General features: G+C 42.3%; 1 protein-coding gene across 7 annotated transcripts in view; it reads left to right on the top strand.

Moving 5' to 3' along the window:
* The window catches only part of SPTBN1 (spectrin beta, non-erythrocytic 1), a 243093-nt gene that overhangs the window by 217907 nt on the left and 13068 nt on the right, over positions 1-12118 (top strand). For all 7 annotated transcript variants that reach the window (XM_072987493.2, XM_078382288.1, XM_072987500.2 and 4 more), the window contains 5 exons: positions 1403-1541; positions 3634-3718; positions 4495-4691; positions 6419-6522; positions 8025-8088. In XM_072987493.2, coding sequence (XP_072843594.2) covers positions 1403-1541; positions 3634-3718; positions 4495-4691; positions 6419-6522; positions 8025-8088 — 589 coding nt within the window. The remainder of the gene's footprint in view (positions 1-1402; positions 1542-3633; positions 3719-4494; positions 4692-6418; positions 6523-8024; positions 8089-12118) is intronic.

The following is a 12118-nucleotide window of genomic DNA, read 5'->3' as shown; positions in this document are numbered from 1 at the left end:
GGGGTAAAAGCACAGGGACGCATTGCTGCTAGTTTAGAGGCCGTTGCTTGTATTTCTTGCTGCACACCAAGTCTACCAAAGTGCATAAGCAATTGTGTAAAGCAATCAAAGCACATAGCAAAACAATGGCTTCTAGCTTCTTTGGAGAACTAAACTTTAACTGTGAGGTTGGCATTAAAATATTAATATTACAATATAGTGGTGCCCCGTATAGCGACATTAATCCGTTCCGGATTAATCGTCGCTATCCGGAAACATCGCTATACGGATAGGAAAACCCCATAGGAACGCATTAAATTCCGTTTAATGTGTTCCTATGGGGCAAAAACACCATTGAGCGAAGATCCTCCATAGTGCTGCCATTTTCGCCGCCTCGGTAAGCGAGGGCAGCGCGCAAAAATGCTTGCGGCGGCCATTTTGGTTACCCAGTGGCCATTTTGGAACCGCTGATCAGCTGTTCTAAAAACATCGCAATGCGAAGATCGGTAAGCGAAACGCTTACCGATCATCGCAGTGCGATGTTTTCCCTATCTAAACATCGCAATGCGATCGCATTAACGATCGGAAAAAATAGATCGCTATGCGGATTCATCGTTAAACGGTGCGCTCATTATGCGAGGCACCACTGTACTAGAAGTCTATATGTGCCTCGATTTCAGACATTTCCAGAGGGGAGCTGACATGTTGGTCTGTACAGTGGTGCCTCGCTTAACAATTGCCTCGTTAACAAGGAAATCGCTATATGATTAGGTTTTTGCGCTCGCTTTCGTGATCGCAAAACAATGGTTTAAATGTGGTTTTTTTTTCATTTAACGATGATCAGTTCCCTGCTTCGGGAACCGATTTTCGCTTTATGATGATCAGCAAACAGCTGATCATCGGGTTTCAAAATGGCCACCAGCTGAAGAAAACGGCCCCCTGCTGTTTTCTAAGACGGATTCCTCGCTTTACAAGCACCGAAAATGGCCGCCGTATGGAGGATCTTCACTGGACGAGCAGATATTCAGCCCATTGGAACGCACTGAATGGTTTTCAATGTGTTTCAATGGGTTTTTTCATTTTGTTTGATGATGTTTTCACTCTACAGCAATTTCGCTGGAACGAATTAACATCGTCAAGCGAGGCATCACTGTATTCTGTTGTAGAAAAGCCAATCGGGAGTCTTACAGCATCTTAAAGACTTACAGGTTTACCTGGCATGTAAGCTTCCAGAAGCTGCTGTTCACTCCTTCATGTGCATCTGATGACACACCAGCTGCAGACCACAAAAAGCTTAGGCCACATAAAACTGATCAGGCTTTCAGGTTGCCCCAGGACCCTGGCTAGGTTTGCGCCATCTGCTGCCATGTTGTAGTTATAAATTTGGTGTCTGCCTGTCTAAACTACGAATATTTTGCTTTAGGGATGTTTCCTCTGTAGAACTGCTGATGAACAATCACCAAGGGATCAAAGCAGAAATAGATGCTCGTAATGACAGCTTTACAACCTGCATTGAGCTGGGCAAATCATTGCTGGCAAGGAAACACTATGCGTCAGAAGAGGTATTGTGTCCTTTCTTTAATTGCAAGGAACTGTGTCTTAGAAAAGAAATACTGTATATGGCAATTGCTGGGCTGGAGCCAAGGCTCGGCTGTGTTAGATGGCTCTAGGTTTATTACTGTACTTCATTCCTTCTTTTTCCAAGCTGCTTTACATCACCCTCTGTAGATCTTCCACAATGGATGCAGTCTATCTGGACATGTATCTTATTTGCATTTATTTATTTCATAGGTTTTTACTCTGTCCATCAGACTGCATGTTTCCAGAACAGCTAATAATGAAGTTAAAATTAAACTATAAACATAGCATAGGCATAGGCATCCTTCAGTCTCGAGAGACTATGGTAACATGCTCTGAATTGAGGAGTGTCCTCTCCAGAGCATGATGCCCGGGTAAGGTAATATGGAGGATAGGCTGTTACCCAAGCAGCAGATCCCCCCTCTCCACATTGCTGAAATGGTCCAATGGAAAGGCAAGAGCCAATACAACTGGTTCCAGCAATGTCGCAGGACAGTGTCTATAAACAGTGTCTAAAATAATGGGTAGCATTAAAACCAAAGTTGCTGGCAGTGAAATCTTTATCTGGTGCCTAAATGATGTTGCCACAAACCAGTGCTTAGAAAATAACTACCTCTCCCAGAATCCGCCAATAAGTCCTGGCCGTTCTAGCTAAAGGAATCTTGTGAATTATAGCCCCCAAAGTAACTTTTCCAAACTCTGGCATAGGCGCCAGACAGTCTTCCTGGGTGGAGCATTAGAAAAAGGTAAAGGGTGCCACAGCTGGCGAGGCCCTCTCCTGACCCAGAGGCCACACATTGTACTCAAGGATTCTGATGTGAACATTAGCAAAATGTACGGTGGTCAAGCGTCCCTCCAAACAAGGCCAAGTGAGCTTCAACACTTCACGATCAGTAAATCATGTTCCCACAAAAATTCAAATGTGAATTAAAAGTATAGGTTAAAATAAGTGTCCAGAAGAGCTGCAATAAAATATTTAACATGCCCTGCTAGATAAATCTGTGAGATTCCAAGGTTATTGTTTTTAAAATTATGAAGCGTGTTCCCTGAACAGAGAATGTTCTTGCCATTAGAAATAAGGTTCTTTGCATTCTTGGCCCTAGCAGTCATTCTGATCTCGTCCCTTTGGCCAATATCTTGTTAAGTTTCCAAAGAGTGGAAGCCCACAACAGTGTAATCATCGTGATCATATGGCTCACACAAAGCACTAGATAACTCAGTTCTGTAACCACGGATGGGAGGGGAGGGAAAGGAAGGAAAGAAGGAAAGAAGGAAGGAGGGAGGGAGGGAAGGAAGGAAGGAAGGAAATAGAAGATAGTGATCACAGCACAATCCTGCATTACTGCATTGGCAGGACATTTTGCTCATGCAGATATCAATGGAACGTATTAGTAATTACTGTCAAGTACCATTGAACCGACTTATGGAAAATCTCCCAGCATTTTCCAGGTTTAAAGCACTCAAAAGCGATGTCCCTCTCCTTCCTTCTGGAGGCGTTCTGGGATGAGGCTCCTTTCCCACAGCCACACATGCGGCATGGCATGTAACCCCACCAGCCACGAACACTCCAGGTGGTCTCAGCTATTCCCTCTCCTACGAGGCGTAGTGGGGATTCGAACCTCTGAACCAAGACCTCCACAACCAGGCATTTCAACCCACGGAGCTCTGCTAGCTCATCTTTCACTTGGATATTCAGCATTCAGTTTGGGTTCTTTGAATAGTTACTCCAGTTTCTTTCAGGAACAGAGTATTTGAAGATCTGCAGACAAAAAGCATTTGATTTTAATATAATTAGCAAAATCCGACCTCCGGGTGCCGAATTGTGTTCAATGCTGGGAGCATGGAGAGAAATGACACTATTTTGTTATTCTGTTGTCTGTTTATCTGTTGCAAACTGCCCAGAGTAGCCCTGGCTGCCAGATGGGCGGTATATAAATCATCATCATCATCATCGTCGTTGTCGCTGTCATTATGTTAAATAAATAAAAAAGATGATGACACCAATGTTGATAGAAGAGAAGGTGGAAGAGAAGCAGGCAGTATGATCCTAATGCTGTCTTTTTACGTTCTTTTCAGATCAAAGAAAAGCTATTGCAATTGACAGAGAAGAGAAAAGAGATGATAGACAAATGGGAAGACAGATGGGAGTGGTTGAGACTGAGTAAGAATCTACTGTCTGCCTTTTTTGGGGGGGTTTAGATGAATGGGGCACACTCTTTATAATGTGCTGTCTTTATTAGGTGATGTTGATGTTCAAAACCTCATTCATACCCATGGTCAGGTGGGATGTTTGCAACCACCATAGTAATTCCTGTTGGAAATTACCATGGATCTTTAGCCTTTCGTCCTTTCTGTGACCAAGTATGCCGGTCAATGTTCTCAATACTTCTCATCATGTTAGAGCATGGGAAAGTGCATGTATGATCACCCTGGATACTGAAATATCAGAGGCAAATTCTATAGTGTGTTAGGTAAATTTTCTTCTATGATGAAGACATGGTGCAATCTGTAAAGGGCCTTTTGGGGTGCTAATGTATGGTGACCCTTTTCAGGGTTTTCTAGGTAGAGGGTAATTGGAAGTGGTCTACCATTCCCTTCTTCTGGAATCTGGAGCATCCAGGGAGGATGCAGCTTGTCCAAAGGTCACGCGGGATGGCTCTTATCCCTGGAGGCACAGTGGGGAATTGAACTCCCAACCTCTGGCTATCTCACTGAGCTACCCTGCCAGCTGATTGGTGTCTAGGGAAGTTATTCTTATGGACTGCAACTCCCAGGAAAGAAGACTAGGACATTCTAGGAGTTGCATACCTTTCTGAACTGTGAAAAAGCTGTCTTGTGCAATGTCTTTAAGAAGACAGCTGCCCGCATAAGAAAACGTAGACATATTTCACAGCATGTGCCAGCCCTGGACGTCAAAACTTTCTCGTTTTGTCTCAGTTTTGGAAGTGCACCAATTCTCGAGAGATGCCAGCGTCGCCGAAGCCTGGCTGTTGGGGCAGGAGCCCTACTTGTCGAGTCGTGAGATCGGGCAAAGTGTGGATGAAGTAGAAAAACTGATTAAGAGGCATGAAGCATTTGAAAAATCTGCAGCCACCTGGGATGAAAGATTTGCAGCACTTGAAAGACTTACTACGGTAAGCAGAGCAGCTGGAGCCGTTTCAGGTTCATTTTGAGAATGTCATCTGATTAAATGTCTCTTAATCCCATGGATTTTAATAGATCACTCAATTAGCAGATCAGGTCAGTCTACTAATGAATGAAACAGTAATCCTGTAGCAAAATGTGTGCTTCATATTTCTATGATGCCCTCTTGTCTAACAGGTCACATCTCGAAAGAGGCATTCCCTCTTGCAGGAGAGAAAACAGATAATGTATCTTTTCCAGCAATGATGACTATCCACAGATTTTAAAAATGCTTACATTAGAAATTATTTTTTGAAACTAAAATTACATTTTTAAAGTTACCAAAAAAAACCTTCTACTTCTTGTTGTTGTTGTTTGTTTATTATTTAGAATATTTCTTAAATTGCCATTCATATTAATGGATATTAGGTCAGTTATAGAAGAAACCTGAAAGATTAAACTTCTACAAATTAAATGGAACAACAGTTTTCAACATTCATAATAATAAGTCATAGGCATGGGAACAGCAACGTGAATTAAATATAAATTAGGTTTGAAACTTTAAAAACACTTGGAGAAATAAGTAACGCTTAACCTGGTATTGGAGCTACAGTAATATTGAGCTGCTGTAGTAGAGGTGGGCAAAGGGCACCATGGAGGTCAGTTCCTCACATTCCTTACCACTGGCTACACTGGTTAGGGCTTCTGGGAGTTGGAGGTTGCCAACATCTGAATGGCCACTCTTTACCCACCCTGGTCCTATGGGGAGGACATTCCAGAAATGGTCCTCAGCCATCAAGAAGCCATCAACATGGTTCTTGCTTAAAACTCTGGCTCTTTCCTCTCTTCTCGAAGAGCCTACTGTACCTGTTGTAGCCCAGAGCATCACCTAAATCTAGAGATGACAGTGAAGCTTGCATGAACTTAGCTGATGCATAAAATTCACTTAATAGAGTAGGAACCCCACAGTCTCTGGGGATTGGTTCCATGGCCCCCCATGGGTTCTAAAACCAAATTATTATCACATGCATTACCAAAACTACCCACGAGAGGGTGCCAGAGACGATGCTATGTAGTCTTCGGTCTGTGGCTCCATCTGGTGGCCTGTTACGGTAATACATGTTAAAATAGTTTTTTTTCTGTTTTTTTTTTTTCTTTTAATATTTTCAGACCGTGGATAAGTGAAAACATGGATACTGAATCTGTAGATACGGGGTCCAACTGTAATATTCATTATGCACTGAATTTCTATTCTGGCTTGGATTAAAATCTGAGCTGGAGAAGAATTCCCAGTTTTCCCTCCACCACTCCCAGCCGCGAAATTCACATCGTCCCAAGACAGCTCTCCCAATCCATTCCTTCCTCATTTTAAACAACATTTATCTGTTTGAAGCTGGCGCTGGCAGCAGTACTCAGATGGGAGTGAAATAAGGAGGGAACAACTTCCCCTCCTGGACCTGATGACACTCCAGGATAAAAAGGCCCAGTAGCTCTTTGGAAGTATCATTTTTCTAAGGGCCATCCTAGATTCCTGGGATTAGGTTTCAGAATATCATGAGCTGAATTCAGTTTGGCTCTGAAGTTGGTTTAGAGTATTTCTGCTCTGGTCAAATATGATGGAGTGGCTTATTATCACTCGCCTAGGTCCTTCTGATGGTAGGGTATTGGGTAGGCCAGGAAGCAGTGCTCTTGGGAAGGACAGAACTTTTAACAGTCGTGCTTTTCTTCAAACTTCCAGTTGGAATTGTTAGAAGTACGTCGGCAGCAAGAGGAGGAAGAGCGGAAGAGGCAGCCTCCTTCTCCAGAGCCAAGCCCCAAGACTGGAGAGGAGTCTCAGCAATGGTAAGTGCATGGATGATCTGGAGAAGGAGAAAGGAGAACATTGCAGATCTAACAGAGCGCCCAACTGCATTTATTGATGTGTGAGCCTGGACGCTTCTGGAGAAAAAAGACCAGTTAAGTTTTCTTCTGGTTGCATGCCTCTGGCAGAAAGTGTTTATTTAAAAACGAAATATTTGTCAACTCATGTATACATTTATGTATCAGAGCTGGGAAGTGTAGTTCATAGTGGGCTACAGCTCTGGAAGCTGTAGTCCGAAAAGACACTCTCCTCTCCAAGAGGGCACTTGACCTGCCATCGTTGATTGCTTAATCATGTTTTTAGCATTTATAGCATTTCTGTTTAAAAATGCTCGCGAACAGCTTATAACCAGGAGTTAAAAAGCTTTTAAAAACAACTCCAGAAGTTGAAATTTGATCAGAAGACAGGAGGATAGAAAATTATTTTTAAATACTCATGTGACAATTAGAAATTGAGAGATAAGACAGGAAAAGGTGCCCTTGGAAGGGCATTCCAGAGCGCTGGCATGGCTGGAGAGGAAAGTCTATTTTGGACGGCATCAAGAGCTTAGAAGACACGAAGGAGGGTTTTCCTGTTAAATGTAGTGAGTGGTTCTGTCCCTTCTTGAGAAGCCCTTTAGAGGTTTATCCGTCTATGTGCAAAATATTCAACCACTGAAGAGGCACGCCACAATCATTGACTTTGCAGAGTGAAGCGAAATTGGATTTCATTTCTCCTGGAATCCATGAGGGTCTCCAGAAGCTATTTCAGATACTCACATTTATATGAGATGATCATATAAACATCTCACTTACCTTGAAAGCCCTCTTAGTGCGCTATAAATCGGTTCTGGCTTGACCACATGTCACAACAATGAGATGGTTAATAATAATGCATATGGTTGTTCTGGGTTTTTCGGGCTCTTTGGCCGTGTTCTGAAGGTTGTTCTTCCTAACGTTTCGCCAGTCTCTGTGGCCGGCATCTTCAGAGGACAGCACTCTGTGACCACCCAGAGACTGGTGAAACGTTAGGAAGAACAATCTTCAGAACACGGCCAGAGAGTCCGGAAAACCCACAACAACCATTAGATCCCGGCTGTGAAAGCCTTCGTGAATATAATAATGCATATGTTTTCTTAAAAAAAATGTGATTGCTATCACTGACCTTGTTGGGTTTGTCCTGGGTAACATTTCATGGGATGTGCAGGTGCCTAGCAAGATGGCCAGAATGTGGCCACGTTGCTTTTTTGCACTTAGACATCTTGGTGACCTGCAGGTTTGGGGAGACAGAGTCCAAAAAAAACACAAAAAACCCCAAAGTAGATTTTCCAAGCTATGTACATGAATGTGCCTGAGTACATCCATACCTCAGAGTGTCTTGGAGTGTGCTGAGGTTACTGCAGTTGTGTCCTGATGTCTTGGCACAGGCATCGTTATAAAAACTGGTCTAAGTTATTAATGTGTCTTCTCTCTCTCTCTCTCTCTCTCTCTCTCTCTCCCAACAGGGATGGTACAAAAGGAGAACAGGTCTCCCAGAATGGTTTGCCACCAGACCAAGAATCTCCCCGGGTTAGTTACCGCTCCCAAACCTACCAAAACTACAAAAACTTTAATAGCAGATGGACAGCTAGTGAACGGCCTCGGTCTGGACTCTGAGACACACAATGCAGTTGGCAGAAACCCATTGGCTGCTTCTTTTTACTTCCCTTCAAGTAGATTGCCTTCTGTTTTCTTTTACTGCTTCTTTCCCCCCACACCTGCAGTCCATTCAGCTTTTATCTAATGACTAGCCATTGCACACACACACACACACACCCAACACCCCTGCTCTTTGACTGTATATATGTTCCCTTGACTCAAAGGCCATGGGGCTTTCAGCTTCATTGCAGCCATGCTTTTGTTTCACCATCTTTTGTTGTGCGTTTTTCATTTTGTTAATAGCCTTGAGATTTTGCAGCTAAAACCCATCTCTTTTTTGTGAGTAATTGAGAAATGTAATGAGATTTCATCCTAATGGAAGAAAAGAAGTAGAACCGGAACAGGTACGATGCTTCTAGCTATACTAACTGGTTTTGAGTCCCGTAGTACTAGCAGGCCCGGATGCACTTTCAGCAGATGTATTATGTATGTAATCTATGCTTTACAAAGAGAAAGCACTTTGCAGAAGGAGGCTGGAAGGGGAATGAGGGAGGGAGAGGAGAAGCAGATGCACCAAAAATAAAAGCCTAGAGGATGACAGGTTGTCTGGCATTCCAACCAAGAGAATCTATGAAACAAGGATAAAAGCTAAATCTAAGATGTCACAAAATTAACAGCCGACTAGAGCTTTAGTGCCTCACTACCTCTGCAAGGCTCTCTCAGTTTTGCCTAACTGGTTATTCCCATAATCCATTGTCCCAGCCTGTAGATAGATTGGGGAAGAGACCATTTTTGACACAATGAGCAGGCATCAGATTTGCTCATTTTGTTCAGAGGAACAGTTTGTTCTTCCCTCTCTTTTTTTAAAAATGTAAACATCTAACCCAATCCTGAGTCCCCAGATGTTCTTCTAGGAGACTACAACTCCCAGAAATCCAGGGCCAGCACAGCTAGTTGCAAAGGCTTCTGGGAGTTTTAGTCCAAGAATACCTGGGAATCCAAAGTTGGGAACCATTGATCCCACCTAATGGAGGCCTGCAGGGACCTCAGTAACTTATATTTATAGTTGATTCTAGTTAAGGCACAGCCTGCCCTATGGATTGTGGTTGGCTTTTATTGTAACAGCATCCTACTTGTGGAATTCAGTCCCAAAGCTGGTTCCATCTATGCTGAACTCTCATTTAAAGATCAAAATTGGATTATTTCCTCCAACCTTTTAACTAAAAAAAATATTTTGAAAGAATGTACATTTTATTGTACAATTAATGAATACTTTCAATGCACAGTAAATATATCTGTCCAAAACTAGCATTATGGTTAAGTGTACCGTATTCCATCATTTCTAGACAAATAACGTCAGCATTTATAAACAGCTGGGTTGGCAATATTTAACCATAATGCCAGGTTTCAGATGGTATATGAAGCTGAGCTTCCCAGTTTTGTTTACCTGCTTCAATAAAGGGATGAGTGAAACAAGAGCAAATAAACTACATCTACTAGCATGAAACTAGTTCATTTTATACTTTATTAAGCCAGAGGTGTTTGACTTGGGGACTTGTGAACACAGCCATAATGGAAACAGAAGGAAAGCTATCTTTTCCCATTCCACAGAGCCAATTTTCCTTCCATAAGCTATTTCAGGCTACAACCCGGAATATGTATCCTAGAGAGCAAGGCTCACTGAATGTGCACCTTCCTTCCAAGGCAATGTGTTCAGGATTACACATCTAGTGAGATTAGTGCTCTATGCGGTTATATAAATAATAGGATTCAAAGTGTAGATTTTTTTAAATATGGCAAACATCCCAGAATATATGCACATCTTTATGTTACTGGAATCATCAGCAACTGCTCCAGCTCCCTCTTCATACATTTATCTCAAACATACAGTGGTGCCTTGCTTGACGACGTTAATTCATTCCAGCGAAATCGCTGTAGAGCGAAAACATTTTCAAACGAAATTTTAAAAAACCATTGAAACGCATTGAAAACCGTTCAGTGCATTCCAGTGGGCTGAATACCTGCTCGTCTAGCGAAGATCCTCCATACGGTGGCCATTTTCGGTGCCTGTAAAGTGAGGAATCCGTCCTAGAAAACAGCGGGGGGCCATTTTCTTCAGCTGGCGGTTATTTTGAAACCCGACGATCAGCTGTTTGCTGATCGTCGTAAAGCGAAAATCGGTTCCCGAAGCAGAGAACCAATTATCGCACAACGAAAAAAAACATTTAAAACATCGTTTTGCGATCACAAAAGCAATCACAAAAATGTCAGCGTAAAGCAGATTCGTCGTAGAGTAATCGTCAAGGGGGGCACAACTGTACATATTCCTCCATGTAGTTTGCTTCTTTGTGGTGGTCCAGGGAGTGCCCCTTCATTTTTCATACTTCATGTACAGATAAAGGGACACCCTTGTTCCCCACACGCTGGTCAAAGAGGAGGTACTAGGGAAGTCTCTATGAGAAAGATGTGGAGTACCTCCCTTTTTCACCCTAGGAGGATACCTTGGCTGTATCCAGAGCTTCAGCCAAAACCATAAATGGGGAAATTGTGGAGGAGAGAGGAGGAGAAGTAGGGAAATAAGCTCATGGCGAAGGAAAACAGGATTTGGGTTATATTGCGACAAGGGAGTCCCAACTACAGATTTTTCAACCCCTATAGAAAATGCAGACAAATTCAACAGCTGTCCTCTTGCCACATACCCCTGTCCATTTCATGGAACAGTAGCAGCACCAGGGCACTTAATGAAGCAGATGCATTATTTATTTGTTTGTTTGTTTGTTTGCCAATCAAGCAGTCAGTCAACCTGATTCATAGTCTGGAATCAATTTGGCATCACATAATGTCAGCTCATAGATTCTAGTCGTTCTTTCTCAAAAAGGAAAATGTAGAAGGAAGGAACAAAGCAACCAATGCTACCCTGCCCCCCAAAAATAAAAATAAAAATAGATCTGCTGGTTAGCAGTTTGTTGTTTGTCTGAAGAAGGACCTTAACATCTCTTTCGATATTCTGTACTCCTTAGAGTAGGAAATGTCTGTGGGGTTGCCTCATTTTATCCACACAATAGCTTGTTGAGGGAAATTATGCTAAGAGGGGGTCAGTTGGCCAAAACCATCCAAACCTTTGTGACTGAGAAACTTAGATTAAAAACAACAACGCTCTGATCACACTTATATTGTAGACTTACCAAAATTGCCCAGGATATCCTTGGGAAGTTTTGTTTGGTGAGGAGGAGAAGAAACTTGAGCAGAGAATTTCCAGCATGCTAACTTGGTTACACTTCCCCAGCTTTTTTGACAGAAGATATAAAGGAGAAAATGGTACAGATTATCAGTCAGACCCGTTTCAATTTTTATATTGGTTTTTATAATTTGATGTACACTGCTCTGGAATTGCTTTTGGTGACAGGGGAGCAGTATGGGAATTAAAAAAATAAAGTAGACCTATTCAAAATCACTCGTAAGTTTCACTGAGTGTGGTGCTAACAGTGAAAGACAGAGTGGAGTGACAGACAGGAATCTAGTTGTGGGCCAAATGGGTCTGTGGTAGATTACAGTAGTCTACTACAGAGCCAGTTGGCCCACAACAAGAATACCATAGACAGTAATCCTGCTTCTGGATCACAACCACCCTACCACATTCAGATAAGCACTGAGGAGGAGAGAAGATCTAGTAAACAACCAAACTTGTTTTATTCCATGAAAAAAAATCTTATTTCATTTCCTTTGATTATGGATAGTGAATGAAGTTTTGGGTTTTTTTAATGCTAAAGGGATACTATATATTATGCAGCCTTGCTGAAAAGGGGGCATTAAAAACAAGTTTCATTCACATAATCCAAGATTGTGACGTGGTTGACGAGTCATTTTCCTCGCTTGGAGGGTGGGAATAATGGTAGGAAAGTTCAAAGTCACTGACATTTTTGAGATTTCTAAAAGCTTATGCGTTACTTTTCCATTTTTC

This window comes from Pogona vitticeps, chromosome 1, assembly GCF_051106095.1.
Source record: "Pogona vitticeps strain Pit_001003342236 chromosome 1, PviZW2.1, whole genome shotgun sequence".
Lineage (NCBI taxonomy): Eukaryota > Metazoa > Chordata > Lepidosauria > Squamata > Agamidae > Pogona > Pogona vitticeps.
This window is presented reverse-complemented; position numbering and strand designations above follow the sequence as displayed.